Genomic DNA, 21,780 nt, shown 5'->3' on the forward strand with positions numbered 1-21,780 from the left:
TAAAATCTTCCTCCTCTCACCTTAAAAATATGCCCCCGGCCTCGAAATCCCCCACCCTAGAGAAAAGATACCTGCCACTTAGTTTGTGTATACCCCTCATGAGTGGAGGTAATCAGAGGTTTCAATGGCCAGTTGCCTCTGTGCAACGGCAAACCTGGCCTCACTCCATTCTTGATGCTGGAAATTGGAAAGGTCATTGTGTTCAGGGTGGGGAGCCTTGGGATTGCCTTTAGCATTTTTTGACTGGATTGGATGGGGTCTGATCTGCATCGTGGTGAAAATCTGAGTGTTCATAACAGAGCGAGGGTGGCATGGTGGCTCAGTGGTTAGCATTGCTGCCTGACAACGCCAGGGGCCCAGGTTTGATTCCGGCCTCGGGCAACTGTCTGTGTGGAGTTTGCACATTCTCCCTGTGTCTGCGTGGGTTTCCTCCGGTTTCCTCCCACAGTCCAAAGATATGCAGGTTAGGGTGGATTGGCCATGCTAGATTACCCCATAGATGTGCAGGCTTGGTGGGTTATAAGGGGATGGGTCTGGGTGGGATGCTTCAAGGGTCGGTGTGGACTTGTTGGGCTGAAGGGCCTGTTTCCACACTGTAGGGATTCTATATTAAAAAAAAACAACTGTGTAGATATTGTAAAACTCATGTAAATAAACCGTTCGTTCACTGAGAAACTGGTGTCATCTTCGGTTTGCTCTGAGGAACATCAGGGAGACAAGCTATGCTGCAAAACCGGCGAGGAGACAACATTGAGGACCCACATCCTCAGGATGGTCAGAAAATGCCACGGCAACCATGGCGACCTACCTGCATCGACTCCGTCTCCATGGCTACGCGGGAACATTTGGCAACTTCATCAGAAGAGCAGTCAAATTCTTGGGAGGCAAACAGAAGGGTGAACTTCAGCAGAATGTTATCATTTTGTCTGATTTCCTGTGTCCAAAAACTATCAATAATTCTCCCTACAGTTCCGTAAGCAGTTTGAAAGATGCATCAGAATGTGCTGGATTCGTGCTAAAGGAGAAAGCTTTGGATATTGAAGAGGAGCCAGTATTGACAGGGACACACTCTCCTTCAGATCTATCTTGCGTGGCCTGGCCTGAAGTCTCCTCACGTGGTTCAATGTCAAATTTTGCCCCTGGGTCCTGACGTTTTGGGACATTGTGCTGTCTCAAAGGCACTACAGGAACGCAAGTTGCTCTCTGTAATGTCCTCCAGCCCTACAGCCCAATTAGATACCTACACTCCTCCAGATATTAGCTCTTGCATATCCCAAATTTTAAATCGATCCAATGTTTTTGAAAACTTATTCCCTCGTGGGACATAAGCATTGATGGCTGGGTCAGCTTTTATTGCCCATCCCTAGTTGCCCCTGCCTTCTTGAACCGCTGCAGTCCATGTGCTGTAGGCAGACCCACTATGCCCTTAGGGAGGGAATTCCAGGGTTTTGACACAGTGACACGGAAGGAATGGCAATCTATTTCCAAGTCAGGACGGTGAGTGGCTCGGAGGGGAACTTGCAGGGGGTGGTGTTCCCATGTATCTGCTGCCTTTGTCCTTCTAGATGGAAGTGGTCGTGGGTTTGGAAGTTGCGTTGGTGAATTTCTGCAGTGCATCTTGTAGATGGTACACACTGCTGCTACAGAGCATTAGTGGTGGTTTGGTTACTTCGCTTTCAGCTGTCTGGGTCCTAAACTCTGGAATCCCCTCCCTATACCTTTCTGCATCTCCACTCTTGCTTTTGTCCTTTCGAACACTCCAGGGAAACATCTTTTTCATCAAGTTGTCTAATATTATCTGAAGTGGCATGTTTTGTCTGGCATCATTAAAAGTTCTCCACATATGAATATAAGTTATCGCTGCTGTGTGTTCTGTGGAAACAGGGTTTCATGGAGTATTCCGACGATGTTCAGCCAACATCTTTCGATAAGCCACAGTATTTGAGCTGTGCTGTGTACAGGGTGGACAATTTTTGGGCCTGTGAGCAAAGTTAGTGAGCACTTTCTCTATGTAGCTGCTGCTACTTCTTCAATTCATACTATCACCAATATCTGCACGGGTTTGACACATGGGAATGGCTGTGTCAAAGGGAAGAGGTTGCAGGGGTCTAATAAACATTGAAAATAGAAGCAGGACTAGGCCATTCAGCCTTTCGAGCTTGCCCCATTATTCAATAGGATCGTGGCTGATCATCCAACTCAGTCCCCTGTTCCCTCTTTCTCTCCACTTCGTCCCCTTCAGTCATAAGAATTACATCGAACTCCTTCTTGAAAACATTCAATATTTTGGCCTCCATTGCTTCCTATGACAGAGAATTCCACAGGTTTACCACTCTCTGGGTGAAGACATTTCTCCTCATCTCAAGAGTTCAAGATTAGGGAACGTATTTTTAAGGCGAGAGGAGAAAGATGTTAAAAAGACATGGGGCTTGGGGTGACTATATTTTATACAGAGAGTAGTTCGTGTGTGGAATGAAGTTCCCAGAGGAAGTGGTGGGTGCAGGTACAGTTACAACGTTTGAAAGACATTTGGATATGTTCAGGAATAAGAAGTGTTTGGAGGGATATGAGCCAAGCGCAGGCAGGTGGGACTAGTTTAGTTTGGGATTATGGTTGGCATGGACTGGATGGACTGAAGGGTCTGTTTCTGTGCTGTATGACTCTATGACTCTATTTCAGTCCTGAATGGTTCATTCAATATCCTTAGACTGTGACCACAGGTCTGAACCCCCTGGTCGTCCTTACCCTGTCTAGTCCTGTTAGAATTTTACACAGAACTTTCTATGAGATTCCTCCACATTCTTCTAAACTCCAGTGAATGTAGTGCTGACCGATCCAGTCTTTCCTTGTACATCAGTCCTGCCATGCTAGGAATCAATGTAGAAAACTCTAGCTCCCTCAAGTCACTCTACCATTCAATAAGATCATGGCTGATCTGATCTCTCCACGTTCCTGTCCAACCCGATCCCCTTTCTCTCCACTGCCTCACTTGCATCTCAAGAATATATCTATCTCTGTCTTTAAAAGGTTCAAAATCCCCATTTTCACTGTCTTTCAATGAAATGAATTCTAAAGACACTCAGATCCCTCTGAAAGAAAAAAAAATCTCCTCATCTCTGTTTTTGGTGATTTTCAATTTTCAATTAATTTTTACGTTGGGTCTGTTGTGGGGGTGTGTGGGATTTTAACTCTAGAGTTCAAAAATCATGGAATCATACAGCACAGAAACAGGCCCTTTGGTCCAACCATGTTCCCAAACTAAACTGGTCCCACCTGCCTCATAGTGGCCCATATCCCTCCAAACCTTTCTTATTCATGCGCTTATCTAAACGTCTTTTAAATGTTGTAACTGTGCCCACATCCACCACTTAGTTTGGCAGTGCGTTCCACACACAAACCACTCTCTGTATAAAAAAATTGCCCCTCATGTTTTTTGTAAATCCTTCTCCTTTCACCTTAAAAAATATTCCCCCCTAGTGTTGAAATCCTCCACCCTGGGGAGAAGACACCTGCCATTCACCTTATCTCTGCCCCTCATGATTTTATAAACCTCTATAAGGTCACCCCTCAGCCTCCTACATTCCAGTGAAAAATGTCCCAGCCTATCCAGCCTCTCCTTATAACTCAAACCCTCCATTTCCAGCAACGTCCTGGTAAATCTTTTCTGAGCCCTCTTCAGCTTCATAATGTTCTTCCTATAGCAGGGTGATCAGAACTGGACACATTACTCCATTAGAGGCCTGACCAACATCCTGTACAACCTCAACATGACGTCCCAACTCATTTAGTTAAACTTCAGAGCAATGAAGTCAAGCTTTCTTAACAAACCTATCTTTCTATGATGCAAACGTCAAACAATTATATACATGAACCCCGAACTCCTCTGTGAGGCAGCTGCTCTTGGAATTAAAATTGAGATGGAAGATTGAGCAACCTGTTTCTGCTCTGCTGACAGTTCCCCAGACTTTTCGATAGAGCCTGAGAACCAGAGGAAGTACGAGACATTGTGCTCTGCCAAATGGAAGGCGACAATGCGTCGTTAGTGGCCTCTTGCAGGGGGGAAGCTCCCTGAGGATCCACTTTGCCTGACCTGACAGGCAAGGCTTGAGAGTGATCGGACATTCAGCGCCTTCAAGGGGTCTATATACATGCAGGTTGTTGTTGTTCGCCAGGCAAGGAGTGGAACCAGGGCATTACAATTTGAGCAAATCTGACTCCTTAAAGGTTTATTAAATATGTGCACAGTATGGAGCTTGGAGCCTATACTGTGCTATTGCGAGAACATAAGACATAGGAGCAGGTGTAGGCCATTCAGCCCATCGAGTCTGCTCCAAAAATCAATGAGATCATGGCTGATCTGATCATTCTTAAATTCCACTCTCTGGTTGGGGAATTGAGTGCATCACTCAATTTTCCCAGAGCAGGACATGCACTCCCGCGATATGGCACATCCAGTTTCGGATCAACTCCAGATGTTGAATGGAGATGCAAGCCAATGAGAGGCAATCGGTGAGAGAATGAGTCAAGGAGAGTATAGAGACAGCAACTCAGGAGTAGGGAGGGTCCATATCTCGGAGTGGGGGGGGATGTGCTAATGGGAGTGTCTGTATCTCAGCGGGGCTGGAGTGGGGGGAGTCCATATCACGGGAGTGGGGAGACTCCATACCTTGGAGGATGGGAAGTGAGAAAGTTTATATCTCAGAGGGAGGAGAGTAGGGAGCTTCATACCTCTGGGTTGGGTGTGGGACGCGTGGTAAAGTCCATAAACTGGGGAGTGGGAATATCCATATCTCGGAGCGCGGGGAGTAGGGAGAGTCCATTTCATGGGTGGTGGTAAGTGGGATGGGTAGGATCCATATACTGGAGGGTGGGCAGTGGGGAGTATCCATATCACAGATGAGGGGGGAGGGTGCAGTGGTAGGGTCCATATCGCAGAGGAAGGGGAGCAGAGAGAGACCAATAATTGGATTCAGGGAGCAGGGAGAAGCTGGAACCCAAATGTCAGGGAATGGGAAAAGGCACCAACATGCTCACAAAGGAAACAACATTAAAACAAAAACTTGCAATGCTCAAGGAAATGACAGGCAACTTTAACACTCTGATGTTACAGTGAAACAGCGCAACTTTAAACGAGGGCTTACTGCTCTGTACTGAGGTATGAGCCTTGTAGCTAAAAAGAAAAGGACAGACAGACATTACAGAATAAAATGTAAAGCACCTACTGATACATGTATCGGTGCGATGCATTCTGCTCCCTCCAGATGATGATATAAAGCCAGGGTCACACGTACAGATATAACTCCCCACTGTGTTTGTACAGTTGGCATGAGAACCGCATGGGCTGGAGTGACATTCGTTAACATCTGTAACAGAGAACTGAATCTGATCACTCTGTATGCTGTCAGCAAGTGGCCACCGCTATCAGCAGTGCAGGGTGCACACAATGCTACGTACATTTGATAAAGGTCCTTTTGCAACTTCGATAACTCTGGATGTCCACATGATGAAAGCAAATTCTAAATAGAACCTGGAAGTGTAAATTATAACGTTTTTTTCTTGTTAAGTTCAGGTTGCGCTATCCTAATGTCAAGACGAAACTGAACAAAAATAGAAGGGAAATTGAAGTATACGAAAATCAGATTGAACAAAGTATCACAAAAGGTGGTAGATACCTTGAAGCTTAGACCTTTGTTAAAACTTTGTGAAGAAGGCTTTCTAGTTTGTTTGTATCATACATGTCTCCAGATGATACATCAAACTTAGAATCCCTACAGCGTGGAAGCAGGCCATTCGGCCCTCTGAGTCCACACTGACCCTCTGAACAGCATCACACCCAGACACACTCCCTACCCTATAACCCTGCATTCTTCATGACTAACCCACCTCGCCTGCACATCCTTGGACAATTTCTCATGGCCAATCCGTATAATCTGCACATCTTTGGTTGATGGGAGGAACCCAGAGGAAACCAGCGCAGCCACAGGGAGAATGTGCAAACTTCACACAAGCAGTCACCTGAGGGTCCCTGGCACTGTGAGGCAGCAGTGCTAACAACTGAGCCACTGTGCCACCCTCTCTCTAAACTTGTCAACCATTTCATTTACATTTGATAGAAACAATATGCGGACTAGTTCTCTGCAAATGACAGGGATACTTTCAAGCTTTGCACATTTTTCTGGAATTTCTGGGAGCTTTATTCCTTTATCGCATGGTGTTATCACAGCTGATCAGTGTCAATCTGGCAAACAATCATTATCCTTACTCCCTACCCCAACCCCCTCCCTATTTTCTGCATATAAACTGATATTTTCCCAGCCACCATCAGTTCTGAGGAAGGGTCACCAGACCTGAAACGTTAACTCTGTTTTTCCCTTCACAGATGCTGCCAGACCTGCTGAGCTTTTCCAGCAACTTCCATTTATGTTCCTGATTTACAGCATCCGCAGTTCTTTAGGTTTTTAATCATTACCCTTTCTTTTGTTGTGCTAATTGTTTCGTTCATATGAAATTTGCCTTTCTTACAACTATCCTGATGAACACAGCATTAACAGGGTATTTTTTAACTTCATTCAGCTGCTGTGGTTTTCACTGGGCCAGCATTTATTGCCCGTCCCTAGCTGCACCTTGAGAAAGTGATGGTGAGCTGCCTTCTTGAACCGCTGCAGTTCAGAGAGTGTGGGTAGACTCACAGTACTGTTAGGGAGGGAGTTTCCAGACTTTTATCCAGCAACACTGAATATTCCCAAGTCGGGGACGGTGAGTGGCTCAGAGGGGAATTTGCAGGGGGTGGTGTTCCCATGTATCTGCTGCTCTTGCCCTCCCAGATGGAAGTGGTCATGGGTTTGGAAGGTGTTGTCTGAGGATCTTTGGTGAATTTCTGCAGCGCATCATGTAGATGGTACACCCTGCTGCGACCGAGCGTCGGTGGTGGAGGGAGCAGATGTTTGTCGATGTGGTGCTGATCAGGTTTTGTTCAGGTCCCCCAACATGTGTACCTTTCCAGCAACATCCAACGTGATTCAAGTTTAAGGTCAGACAAAGGCTGTACAATGCAGTGTAATGTTTGAAACCCAGCTAAAAACATTCAAAGAAACATTGGGGTCAATTCTGATCTGCATCAATCCTTGCAGAGAGGGAGAGGCAGGCCATAAATCTGGAATTAAGTGTGCAAGATGCAATTTGATCTCATTTTATTTTCTGTTCAGTTCCAGGGCAGGAGTGAAGAAGTACTATCACAACTAGATTAGAGTTCATTCACTCAGTATTATAATCACAGTCCAAAATCAAGGCTGGTGTTGAAGGGCTATTCACAGGAGAGAGAGAGAGATATTAAACTGAGGCTCCCTTTGCCCATTCAGAAGGACAGAGAATACTTTATTCTGAAGAAAACTTGGCATTTCTCAACAATAGGATCCTACAATCAACAACACTAAACAAAAAAATCAAGCTATCTGTTTGGGTGCAAACTTGCAGTATGCAAATTATTTACAGTTTCTGACAGTAACTACACTTCAACAGAATTTAACTGACTGTAAAACTCTTTGCAATGCCTTAGGTCTTGAAAACTAACAAATTCAGGACAAGTCCTTCCTTCTCCTTGAGGGAGAAGTGATATCAGGGCTTTTTTAAAAATTGGACTAACATGTTAAACCAATTTTAATAGATGCTTAAAGAGCCTTGCAGATAGTTGTAAGAATTTTGCATGTTAAGGCTACTTGTCAAAGGGAAATGCGAGACACGCATTTTACCACATATGCGTCATCCATTTCTCAGTTGGTAGCTTTATACCGCTCTGTCAGCCTCATGTGGCTTAGGTCCTGCTCAAAAGTCCTGAGCTCAGTGTCTAGATCGACACCATGGCACAGACTGAGGGACAGTTATATCAAGACTGACAGCTCACTACAACCTGGGGGAGTGTTGTACAATGTGTAGGTTGTCACATCAGTACGGACTGAGGGAGAGAAAACATAAAATGCTGGGGATCACAGCGGGTCAGGCAACATCCGTGGAGAGAAAGCAAGCTAATGTTTTGAGACTAGATGGCTCTTATTTACGCAATCGTGGGGTGGGGAGTGGTGTTGGAGTGTTGAGTCATCTAAACTCAAAATGTTCGCTTTCTATCTCTTCACAGATGCTGCCTGACCCATTGTGATCTCCAGCACTTTTTGTTTTCAAAACAGATTCCAGCATCTGCAGTAATTTGCTCCTAGACTAAGGGAGAATTGTACAATGTCTGGATTGACACCTTAATGTAGACCGAGGGAGTGTTGTTCAGTGTGAAGGCTGATACCTCAGGCCAGACTGAGGGGGTTAACACAGTGTGGAGCTGGAGGAACACAGAAAGGTGTTTCTTCAGAAAGGTCCCGACCCGAAACGTCAGCTTTCCTGCTCCTCTGTCGCTGCCTGGCCTGCTGTGTTCCTCCAGCTCCACACTGTGTTATCTCAGGCTTCAGCATCGGCAGTTCTTACTGTCTCAGACTGAGGGAGTGTTGTTCAGTATGTAGATTGTCATGTCATTACTGACCGAGAGATTGTTGTCACCTTCATACCATGATCCTGATCATTAATATACATCAGGAATGCAAAAATCCCAATACCAACCATTGGGGAACCCTACTAGAAACCTTCCTCCATGCCCCAAAATACCCATTAACTTTGTTTTACAACCATTAAAAAATGTCCTCGGTATGCCACCATCTCTGACCACAGTGACTACCCTTTAAGAATAGTTGCCGTAAAATTGTATGGGATTCACACTATCATTAGGAGAATTTAATCGATGTAAATCTTTCTTGTCTACTTTGTTACAAACTGCCCTAACAAACTGGTCTCTCAGAAAGCCACTGGATGGCAAGGTTGAGAATAAAGATGAGTTCGCTCACTGCGAGAGTATTTCTTAAATGGCGACAATGTAGTTAAGAGATTATCTGTTAGTAATTGTCCCTCTAGTTTAGATCCCAGCAATAGTTAAGGGTTCTTGTGGGATATTGGTAGTGTCCTAGCCTCAATCCCACCTGCTCCAGAGGTGTGTAATATCATCTCTAAAAAGGTTGATGCAGAAATATATCGCTGCTGCCTCATGTGTCTTGTGGTGCAGTGTGTCTGTATCTCTGCACCAGGAGATCCGAGTTAAATTCTAGAGATGTGTCATAACACCCTGAACAGGTTAGTTAGAAATTTTGGGGGAAAAAAAAGTCTCAGGAGTTTCAAGTCAGAGAGCAATAACATGAAATAAACTTTCCAAGTAACCTATAAGATGACAATTTTAAAGTGAATCAAGGCAATGATAATCTTACCTTGACACCCTTTTCCATATCCAGTAAAAGTCCTTTCACCACTTGCTCGGGCAAATCCTTCATGGCATGTACAATAGAAACTCCCTGCATTGTTATGGCAGCTTGCATTATTTCCGCATGTTGTTGTAGTCGTCTCACACTCATTGTAATCTGGAAGGAAATCCAGAAATATTAAGTAATCCAGGTTTTCAAATCCTGGGTAACATCAATATGTCGAGGGACAGGAGTTGGTGCACTTGTTAACGGACAGGGGAAGGGGCAGCCAATGAGGATAATAAAGAAATTGGGAAGTGGGTGAAACCCGTAGAAAGTGGGCAAAGTCAGAACTCACACGACACCAGGTTATATTCCAACAGGTTTATTTAAAATCACAAGCTTTCGGAGCGCTGCTCCTTCGTTACTTGACTTCTGACTCAATCTGAAATTGTACTCACCTTTACAGTAGGACTCGTTTTTACCAGCAAACTGACGATCGATAGAGGTTGAGTAAAACCCTCGATTACAAGTACAGTAAAAACTTCCTTCAGTGTTGTGGCAAATTGTATTGGGCCCACATGGATCAGAGAGACACTCGTCTTTGTCTGTAATGTAAGAAGAAAGATAAACAGGTGAATTATGTTCTACACTAGCCTTTAATAAACTGGACCAGGTTTGAAACAAAGCCCACACTTCAATACACATAAAAATCTGTTGATTTAAATGAAGCTCATCCATGAAACTTTGAGTTGCCAGAGCTAAAGTCCTGATCAGAATCATAGAATCCCTACACTGTGGAAGCAGGCCGTTCGGCCCATCAAGTCCATGCCAACCTCCGAAGAACATTCCACACAGATGCACCCAGCTACCCTGTCCCTGTAACCCTGCATTTCCCATGGCTAACCCGTCTAGCTTACTCATCCCTGGACAATTTAGCATGGCCAATCTACCCCAACCTGCACATCTTTGCACTGTGTGAGGAAACCCACGCAGACACGGGGAGAATATGCAATCTCCTCAGTCACCCGATGGAATCAAAGCCAGGTCTCTGGCACTGTAAGGCAGCAGTACTAATCTCCGAGCCCCCTTGCCACCCTGATGGACCAATGCACCATCAAGTCTGCATTCAGTTGAAACTTAAGCGATAAACTTGCCCTCAAAAGGATTGGTAGAGGCTTGAATGTAAATACTCAGCTCTTACCTTTAGATGTTGCTTGTGACGTAAACATACAAATCAGGAGTAGGCCGTTCAGGCCATCGAGACTGCCTTGCTATTCAATAAGGTTACAGCTGATCTGACTGTCACCTCAAATCCACATTCCTACCTGCCGCTGATAACCTTTCAACCTTGTGTTAGTTACCAAGAATCTATCTGCCTCTGCCTTAAAAAATACTCAAGGACTCGACTTCCATTATCATTTCAGGAAGAAAGCGCTCAAATGAAAAAAAAAATGATTTACCTCATATGTGTGACCCCTCATTTTTAAATACTGAACCCTAATCCTGGACTCTCCCACAAGAGGAAACATCCTCCTAAAACGATTCCGGTCAAGATCTCTCAGGATCATAAACGTTTCAATCAAGTCATCTCTTTCCTAAACTCGATACAAGCCTAGCTTGTTCATCCTTTCACCGTCAGACACGTCCCCATTCCTGGTATAACAAGATGTAGAGCTGGATGAACACAGCAGGCCAAGCAGCATCAGAGGAGCAGGAAGGCTGACATTTCGGGCCTAGACCTTTCTTCATTCCTGGTATTAGTTTCAGAAACCTTCATGCAGCTGTCTCCAATAGATGTGCATCCTTTCTTAAGTAGTGTGACCAGTACTGTACATAGTATTCCAGAGGTGTTCCACAAGTGCCCTGTATAACTGAATCATAACGTTCCTACTTCTGTAAATCAATTTCCTTCACAATAAATACTGCAAACTTTTTACTATCCTGCACAATGGGAGCAGGAATGCGCCGATCGATCGAATACTCCAGATAATCATTGGGTCCACATATAATCAATGTAAACGCACACATTAGGTAATGGAAACATAATGCAATGGGATATACACACCATTGTTATGCTTTATTTATGGCAAAAATCACTCAAATAACAATGAGGCTTTGCCTTAAATAAAACTTAACGACGGAGAGCCTTCTCACTCACACCCGCAACTGACTACTCAGAAATCACGGAGATCCTGGTATTTGAGGAGAAATTGACTCGAAATTGAATCAGCCATTGATATTTTGTGTAGCCATTCAATTAAGCGACAAGTGTATTTACGTTGAGGTAAATAAGTTAAGTCATTGGACAGAACTTTGCAGACAACTTTGCGGTATTTGAGGCAAATAATTTTATCGGTTTATCGAGAGTGCTGGTCTGTAGGGTGCCTGTTACACCACAGTCTGCTGTAATGACAATGTATTAACTTTCCTAATCACTTCCTGTACCTGCAAACCAACCTTTTACAATTCGTGTCTCTCAAATTCCTCTGCAACTCAGAACTCTACAATCTCTCACCACTCTGATAATATGTTTCTTTCTCAAATTTTCCTACTGAAAAATGGGCACTTTCATACTTCCCCACCTCATACTCCATTTGCCACACTCACTTCACCACCTACTTTCCTACCTATCCTTGTGTTGTCAGCAAATAAGGCAAATGTACCTTTAATTCCTTCATTAAAGTAATTGATACAAATTGTAAACAGTTGAGGGCCCCCACACCAATTCCTGTGGCACACCACTCATTACTTCTTGTCAATAGTTATGCCTACTTTTTGCTTCTCCCTCTAATTACTTACTTTTATAAATAAATTTAACCTGTAACGTTAACCCGAATATACTATTCTTTCAATGCGATTTTTGATTTGATTTGTTTTATTATTATCACATGTACCTAGGTACAGTGAAAAGTTTTGTTTTGTGTACAGCACAGGCATATCATAACATACAAAGGTCATAGAACAGAGCGAGGAATACAAGGTTATGGCTTGCACAGGAGGTGCACAGAAAGCAAGATCAACATTACATTCAAAAATTGAGAGGTCCATTCAGAAGTCTAGCAACAGCAGGGAAGAAGCTGTCATTAACCTGTTGGTATGTGTGATTAAGCTTTTGTGTCTTCTGTGGAAGAGATTATAACCGGGGTGGGAGGGGTCTTTGACAATGTTGGCTGCCTTTCCGAGGCAGTGGGAAGTGTAGGTGGAGTCAATGAACGGGAGGCTGGTTTGTGTGATAGACTGGGCCGTGTTAGAATTGAGGTTGAACTGTGCAGAACAATTGTAAGAAATATGAGAATCAAATCTACTGTTGAGAGAGAAACAAAGAGTCCTCCTGATTAGGCACCTTCTTGAACCCACTCTTTTAATGGTGCACTTTTGAGGGTGGGCAAGTGGACGAAATAGTTCAAAATGGTTTTTGAATGTGGGGAGAGACAATAGCAAGGATTAGGAGTGGGTGCAAGGTGTCGTCATTGATATTGGAGCTGAAAGGAGGTAGGAATGCATTGTAGATAGACATGGAAGAGGACAGTCACAGATGCTGTAGAAATCTACAGTGACACATGGAATGAAGCAGTGGAGAGTTTTGTGTGGATGCAGAATTTGAAATTGATGATAACCAGTGCAATTTATTCAAGACAGTACAATAAATGAGAGGATTCCTGCAGCATAAGGAATGGATAGAACCTGTATATGGTAGAACCAGAGGGATAGACCTGGGGAGGTTTGGAAAGGCTGGGTCGGTATGGGCAGGAGGATGAAGAAGTTCATTCGTGTCACTGGTGTTACTCAATGGATGTGGAAGTTTGCAGGTGATAGGGAATTAGACACACAAGCGAGTCTTGAGTCGGTAGAATGTGAGATTGTACCTATGCACATTGAGGAAAAGGAATGAGACCGTTGGTTAGGGAGGACAGACTGTGATAGAAGGCAAACATCAAGTAGTAAATTTTGACTTTGGACATTCATGCAAAACTAGTAGTAGTGAATTGACAATCAATGCTAAACTGAAAGACAGAAAATAGGAGCAGGAGTAGGCCATTCAAGCCCATCGAGACTGCTCTGCCATTCAATATGATCACAGCTGATCCCTTGTTCCCGCTTTCTTCCCCACAGCCTTTGATCCCTTTAGCACTAAGAACTATGTTTAACGCCTTCTTGAAAACATTCAATGTTTTGGTCTCAATAACTTTCTGTGACACAGAATTCCACAAGCTCACCATTTTCTGGGTGAAAAAAAAGTCACCTCATCTCAATCTTAAATGGCCTATGTCAAATCCTTAGAGACTGTGACATTTGAGTGCTGAGGAAGTGCCAATGGAGATATCGGAGTGTAGTGTGGAACCCGCACTAAAGTAGAGGCAACACTGAACAGAAGACAAATTGGCTTCGACTCAAGGTTGGACCTGCCACTGTCACAACCCAACAAAAAGGCTTGGGTTGACCAGGTAGTTTGAGACCTTTTGGAATCTGAGTGAAATCCTGCTTCACAAGCAGAATTAAAACTCCCTTCAGCATTGTGACATTGGCCATTGGGCCCACAGGGGTCAGTAAAACACGCCTTTCATTCGGAGCACAAGAGCAATAAGCAGAGGAAAGTGGTGTGCAGTGTAACAAACATTTGCCTCTCATGCTAGTTCATTGGTTCAAACCTAGTGCATTGACACAGGAGAACACCTCTTAGAGTCACACAGTACGGAAAAAGACCCTTCGGTCCAACCAGTCCATGCTGACCATAATCCCAAACTAAACTAGTCCCACCTGCCTGCGCTTGGCCCATATCCCTCCAGACATTTCTTATTTATGTACTTATCCAAATGTCTTTTAAATGTAGTAACTGTACCACCTTCCACCACTTCCTCTGGAAGTTCATGTGTAAAATAATTGCCCCTCATGCCCTTTTTAAATCTTTCTCCTCTCACCTTAAAAATAATGTCCCCTGGCTTTGAAATTCCCCACCCGAGGGAAAAGACACCTGCCATTCATCTTATCTATGTCCCTCATGATTTTACAAACCTCGATAAGGTCATCCCTCAAACTCCTATACTCCAATGAAAAAAGTCCCAGCCTCTCCCCATAATGCAAACCCTCTAGTCCCGGCAATATCCCGGTAAATCTCTTCTGAACCCTCTCCAGGTTAATAATATCCTTCCTATTACTGGGCGACCAGAACTGGACACAGTACTTCAGAAGAGACCTCACCAACATCCTGTACAACCTCAACATAAGGTCCAAACTCTATAGTCAAAGGTCTGAGCAATGAAGGCAAGTGTGCTAAATGCCTTCTTAACCACCCTGTCTATCTGTGATGCAAATTGCAAAGATTTATGCACCAGAGCCCCTAGGTCTCTCTGGTCTACACCACTACCTAAGGCCATACTTTTAATTGTATAAGTCCTGCCCTTGTTTGTTTTACCAAAATGTAATACCTTGCATTTATTCAAATTAAACTCCATCTGCCACTCCCCTGCCCATTGACCCAATTGCTTTAAGACAGCTTTGTAATCTAAGATAACCTTCTTCACATACATTAACCAATAATTTTGATGTCATCTGCAAACTTACCAGCCATGCTTTCTGTATTCTCATCTAAGTTACTTGGATTTCCATGAACTGTTTGAACCATCTGAATGCAGACCCTGAAGGAGCATTAGTGCTCAAATATTCTCTCTCCAAAGTGAACCAGGCCATTTGCAAACTCACAGGGTAAAGGCAACACGTGGTTAGAGTATGAAATTGGAACGCTCACCCCATGAATCTTTATAGACTGCTTTCTAAATAAATCTAACCTGTTCTTTTAGCCTGGGCACAACAGAGTGCGATAGTTCACTTTGAGGAGTGCAGAGAAGGTAGAAGGCTTCAGAGAAGTGGGGAAAGAGGTGTTAAGATTAAGGACAGTGCTCCAGAATTCAGGGCAACGCTCTTGAAGATGGAGCTATGTGATAGGACACTGTAAACCAGACGCGGCAGTGCAGAGGCACAGATTAGAATAAGGCTGTAGCGAATTGTTTGCAGTCAGGGATACTGTAATTGATGGCCTGAGGAGATGGAGTCAAACCATAAGTACACAAGCAGCGGTTGAAATGGTTCTTGTGTAGGTTGAAGCTGCAATTTGCTTAAGTGGCGACAAGACCCTAAGACATAGAGCAGAAGTGGGCCATTCAGCCCATCAAGAGACATAAGGATCTGATAATCCTCAATCCCGCTTTCCTGCTTTTTCCCCATATTCCATGATTCCACCTTCCTGATTAAAAATGTGTCTATCTCAGCCTTGAATATACTTAATGTCCCAGCCTTGATAGCCCTCTGTGGTAAAGAATTCCATAGAGATTCGCTGCCCACTGAGAGAAGTAATTCCTCCTCATTTCTGTCTTCAATGTGTCACTCCTTCAGGTGTGCGATGAAGAGATGCTTTGGAAAGGTAACAGAGGACTTTGAGGCTGGAAAATACGATGCTGAGGTAGCGCTCGGAGGGGAATGCAGGTGAACAGATTAAAGGTTTGACATGTCCTTGGAGTGTGGCTGAGTTTGAAGCAGGAAGCAGACAGGGCTTGTACATTTTCAGGTTGATCTTCAGTGAATATCCAGGGACAGATCGGCATCATGGGCTAAGGTTCAGTGAATTTGCTGGCAGCCAAATATAATCTTACTGAATGTTTAATCTGCGAGAGACTGGCAATCCACATTTACACCTCTCCTTATTATAACGCCATTATCATCAACGCAAAGGAGAATTGGAAGAGAGGGAAAATGGACGGCTGACTGACTATCACCCACTTTCAACAGTCACACAAAATGTGAGGATGTTCTCCAAAGCCCTTGGTCTTACTAACACTGAATAGCAACAATGTGTGACAATTAATCAAAGAGCATAACAGGGTTGTGTAACCGAGGGCAATGCTATGGACAGGTAAATATGGACAGAGGAACACGGGAGCAGATTCAGCCCCTTGAGCCTGTTCCACCATTCAAATGAGATCATGGCTGATCTCTGGCCTAACTCCATATACCTGCCTTTGGCCCATTTCCTTTATCCCTTAATAGCTTTGCCTCACAAAATAATTTATCTATCTCAGATTTTAAATTAACAACTGATCCAGCATCCACTGTCGTTTGTGGAAGAGAGTTCCAAACCTGTATGTGTGCTTGTGTCAAAGTGCTTCCTAATGTCTCTCCTGAACGGCCTAGCCCTAATTCTCAGACTATACCCCTAGTTATAGAATCCCCAACTAGTGGAAATAGTTTGTCTTTATCTACCATGCCTTTTCCTGTTAATATCTTGAAAACTTTTAGCAGATCATCCCTTAACCTTCGGAATTCTAGGCCTCATTTGTACAAGCTCTCCTCATAACCCCTGAAGTCCAGGTATCATTCTTGTGAACCTGCGCTGTACTCCCTCCAAGGACAGTCTGTCGTTCCTAAGGTGTGATGCCCAGATCTGTTCACTGTGGGCTCTAACCAGGCTGTGAGCATTATGCTCAGTGACATTGAACCATCACAGTTACTGACAATCTACTGAAGGACAAAACTGTAACTGAGAATGATAAGGAATTAAAGGATGAGACCTTAGCTGGTGACCAATGAGCCCTGGAGGAGAGGTCCTTGCGGGAGAAGCACCGTCTTCCTTGGCTTTGGAACAAAGTGATGGCAGGAACAAGGATCCAGACTATGGAATGGAAGCGATTGATGGGAATGGGGTGGTCCACTTGGGGAGCTTTGGCTCTCATGGAAGACAAGAAATGTTGACAGACTGTAATGCACCACACCAAATGTGCTTGGTGTATAACTTTGATGGTGGCTGTCATAATAGCGGATTTGAAGCAGGAGCCAGACTGAATGGGCTCAACAGGGGAGTGGTGGAAATGATGAGCATTAAATTGGACAGGTGTGATTCAATCTATTGAAGAGATTCATTTCAGAAAAGGTGAGTTAGAGCTGAGTGAATAATCGAGGACAAAACAAAGGTTTAAGGGTAGGCTTGAAGAGAAGTTTGATTATATCAGTTTCGATAGGGAGGAACAGTGCTTGAGAAAAGGGAATGGTTAATGATATTGATGAGTGTTGAGGGAGGGAGCAGCAATTGAGCTAAAGGAAATAGACTGAGAGAGATGAAGGGACCAAATGTTGTTGATTTGATTTGATTTGTTACTGTCAAATGTACTGAGATATAGTGAAAAGTATTGTATTTTGTGCTAACTGGGCAACCCGTACCTTAAATAAGTACATCAGGGTAATGAAACAGCATGCAGAATATAATGTTACAGCTACAGAGAAGGTGCGGAGAAAGACCAACTCAAATATATGAGTGGTCTGTTCATAAGTCTGGTAACAGCAGGGAAGAAGCTGCACATGAATCTGTTGGTATGTGTTTTCAAACCTAACGCAAGAGGGTGGAAGGGAGTATAACTGGGGTCGGAGAGGTCTTTTATTATGTTGGTTGCTTTCCCGAGGTTGTGGGAAGTATAGGCGGAGTCAGTGGAATGAAGGCTGGTTTGGAAGATGGTGTCTGTTGTGGGCCAACATAGGAAATATTAGGACCATACTTGGAACAGGGAACGACAATGAGGGGTAAAGTGTGACATAAGAACAAAGATCAAGCCAGTAACTGCAATCACCTCTACAGTGAGACTCAGCTTCACCAGCAAATTGATAATTTCTGGATACAGAGTAAAATCCTCGATCGCAAGTACAGTAAAAGCTCCCTTCAGTGTTGTGGCAGATTGCAGTAGGCCCACAGGGGTTAGAGAGACACTCGTTCGCATCTGCAAAAGAACAATGAGTTTGGGAATAACTGCTGGATTCTTCACTGTACTAGCAATGTTCAAACCTCATAAATGTCAGTGGCTCAAATTTTGTCTCTGCAGGATGAAAGTTTCCCATGGACACATCTCAACCTAAGTTGTGCGAGACTTAAAGTGGAAACTCTGATATAGGGGACACAAGACTGATGCTAAGCCTATTCCAATTGGAAATTAAACACCGCTCTGATGTCATTTAGTCTTCTGAGGTCAATTCTGTGTAATTGTTTTGTAACTAAATCTGACTGGTCATTGTTAGCCTGAATCTGACATTCTGACGGAATGATATTTAACACATTTTAAGATAGATGGGATTGGACGGGAGGCATCAATAGTTTTGATAAAGGCATTATATTGAAATAAAAAAAATTAGTCTGCTTTCAGAAATTATGCTCTTTCTCTAAGTACAAGTGAAATGCATTTACGGAAGCTCCAAATCATAATACAATTATGGGATTTCTGCAAGACCATAGCAATGGCACGCCTTGCCGTGCTTGATGTGATTACCATGGAATATAGGATTATGTGTCTGTGTTCATAAATATTAGCAATTTTTTTTTTTCAGATTTCTGCAGATAATCTCCAGGTGGGATCAAAGCTAGTTTGGAAACTACACCTAGCACAATGTTCACGTCATGCATTTTGGATCATTGCAACTTGCTGAGTATTCTAAATTTCTATGCACCTCATCTCTGGTTTGTTTGTCAATGGTCTTTAACCTGTGCCCTCTGGCTTCTGACCCATCAGCCAGTGGAAATAGATATTCCATATTTTCCCTGTCAAAACCACCAATACTGTTAACGAACAGAACTGTAGCTGAGGGAATGGCCAAAGCAAGGATTAATCCTTGGCATCTAGTCATAAATCAAACCAAAATCATTGTGAAAGGTGCAACCCATAATCAACCAATTAACACCTACTTCCCATGTACTGTAAAACTGTTGTCCCCTTTCTCAAGTTGCTTTTCTTGTGTTTTGATCTTGATGAGGTGCAAGACAAGAATAAAAGCTTCAAAATCACAACTTTTCTTAGCAATGTCTTTGGTCTATACTGCCACACAGGTGCTTGATGGCTTAATGTTGGGTTCTAAAGTGAGTTACATTGTGTGGGACAAAGCAAAGATTAATCCTTGGCATCTAGTCAGTCCTATAGGTCAACTAGCATTGACTGATCTGGACTGTTGTTGTTACAAGCCCCTCATAGCAAGTCCACTTCCAATCAAGTTTCTCAGCAGTAACCTTTCCACTCAGTTTATGAACTTAGCCTGTCCTGTTACATAGAGAACTACCCTGACCTGTTTCCAATGAGGAAGTATACTGACCTCGACAAAATGACACAGTTTTACCATTGAGGAACTGATTGGACACTGAGGCAAATCCGATCTTGCAAGTGCAGTGGAACCCTCCAATGTTGTTGTGGCAGATTGAATAGGGTCCACATGGACCCATGAGACACTCGTCCTGGTCTGCAATAGACAGGAAACGTCATCAACAGAAGGAACCTGGCTCAGGAGTGGGATACGCAATGATATTTTAAGCATTGCTCAGCAACAAAGAACAAGACATGGAGGTAAGAAGGTTCTCATCTTGAGCTCATCAGGACTGCAATGCACGAAAGCCAACTTCAGAAAAGAGACAACAATTTATACAGCACATGAAGAAAGTGCTGATTAATTGGATCCTGGATGTGGCAGAATCTGTTACCTGTCAATCTTCGTTACCTGACTCAATTCAAACCAGACAAGTTGACTCTGATTGGTCAGGAATAGTCAAAGGGACACAACAGAGATTGGCTTTCTCCATATCCTTTCCCGACAGCTTCTTCCCAGCTGTTATTAGACTTTTGAATGGGCCTCTCAAGTTTCAAATTTAAATGTTGATCTCACTCTTCGTGCACCATTGTATTCCTCGCTCTGTTCTAACACCCAAAAGAACTTTGTATGGTATGGTATGTTCTGCCTGTACTGCACGTAAAACAAAACTTTTCACTGTCCCTAGGTACATATGGCAATAATAAATCAAACCAAAATCATTGTAGAAGGTGCAACCCATAATCAACCAATTAACACCTACTTCCAATGTACTGTAAATTGTTGTGCCCTTTCTCAAGTCACTTTTCTTGTGTTTTGATCGTGATGAGGTGCAAGACAAACACAAAAGCTTCAAAATCATATCTTTTCTTAGCAATGTCTCCAGTCTGGTACTTGATGGTTTAATGTTGGGTTCTAACGTGAGTTACATTGTGTGGGATGAAGTTCCATTCTACTTGGTCCAAGGATTTATTGATGGAAAGGGTAACGTGTTGCTCAAATGTTTCACTTTGTACTCATCACGAACAAGTGCCAAGAATGCCAAAAGTGGATACACAAATCATATTTTCCACTGATAGGAAGCTGTTTAGGAAGTGCTGCAATACAATCGATAGCACCTTTATTTATGAGGCGCAAGTCGCGATTTTTTGAGCGAGTTCTGAAGACGTCACATTGAATTTGTAATGTTGAATCTATTTCTCTCTCCACAGACCCACTGAATTTCTCCAGCATTCTCAGTGCTTGTCTCAGATTTACAACATTCTCAGTATTTTGCTTGTACAGTTTCTTGTGAATCCATTTTTTATTTACAATCCCTTTCTGCATCTTTCCTCACTAACTTCTGATTTAACTCTGTGACACTCTGGGCGTAGGGAATTACTTTCTTTTTCCATCTTCCCTCACTTCCTAATTTGCATCTTTGACATCTGAATCCATCCCATTAGGGCATATTGTCCCCAGATCAGCTTTGGCAGAATTCTTCAAAGTTCATGTAAAAATCACCCCCTTAATCAAAGAAGAGTAGCTCTTCCCTTCATTTTTTTCCCTCAGAATTCACTTTCTCTTTATTCACAGTTGCTTTCGTTAAATAGAAATGGGAGAAAAATGGGGTCGACCAGAATTGAAAAGGAAATAATAGCATTAAACGATGAACACTTTTCAGAATTATACTCATAAACTTAATAGCACGCTTAAAACTCACCGACACATGTTCCATTGGTGTCGCGTATGTATCCATCTGCACAAGGCTGCCCAGTGGCACGCTCATTCCAGAAGAGACACAGATAAACCACTAGAAGGAAGAACAAAAAGTAACATTGCTTCTTGTATATTGTTTTGCTATGAAGAAGTGTTATCCAAATTATTAACTTATAATTTCGTTGACTGGTCATATCACTGAGAAAAGGAGTTGCACAGGACAATAGGTGTCATGATCAGCCATGACTTTATCAAATGCTGGTGTGTGTTCAAGGGGCTGAATGGCCTACTACCAGTCCTGATTCTTGAGTTTGTATTTGCTTTTGTATACCATGGCTTTGTGCATTTCATTGAGTCACCGATTCATTGAGACCAAGAAAGGTACGGGTTATAGGACCAGGCAGAGCGCATTCAGCTTCCCCAAGCCTGTCAGTCCGACCATGGTTCGTCAGCATCTTGTTATTGAGCTACCTAAACTCTACATGCCCTTGGTACACATCCTGAACAGCCACCGCTCAATCTCATACTTCAGCTGGCCCTCCAGCATCCACCGCCTTTTGGAGGAGAGAATTTATGATAATGTATGAAACAGGATCAGGACTGCAACCAGAGATAGTAAGAACTGCCGATGCTGGAGTCAGAGATAACACAGTGTGGAGCTGGATGAACACAGCAGGCCAGGCAGCATCAGAGGAGCAGGAAAGCT

The 21,780-nt window shown here is 43.3% G+C and overlaps 1 protein-coding gene across 2 annotated transcripts in view; it reads right to left on the reverse strand.

Moving 5' to 3' along the window:
• Positions 1-21,780, reverse strand: part of LOC109914522 (putative adhesion G protein-coupled receptor E4P) — a 93,967-nt gene that overhangs the window by 51,014 nt on the left and 21,173 nt on the right. For both annotated transcript variants that reach the window (XM_048617941.1, XM_048617940.1), the window contains exons 2-6: positions 21,079-21,168; positions 9,731-9,877; positions 9,297-9,446; positions 5,223-5,363; positions 809-876 (exon numbers count right to left, since the gene is read on the reverse strand). In XM_048617941.1, the coding sequence (XP_048473898.1) occupies positions 809-876; positions 5,223-5,363; positions 9,297-9,446; positions 9,731-9,877; positions 21,079-21,168 (596 nt within the window). The remainder of the gene's footprint in view (positions 1-808; positions 877-5,222; positions 5,364-9,296; positions 9,447-9,730; positions 9,878-21,078; positions 21,169-21,780) is intronic.

The sequence above is a fragment of the Rhincodon typus genome, chromosome 38 (assembly GCF_021869965.1).
Source record: "Rhincodon typus isolate 14 chromosome 38, sRhiTyp1.1, whole genome shotgun sequence".
In the NCBI taxonomy this organism is placed as follows: Eukaryota; Metazoa; Chordata; class Chondrichthyes; order Orectolobiformes; family Rhincodontidae; genus Rhincodon; species Rhincodon typus.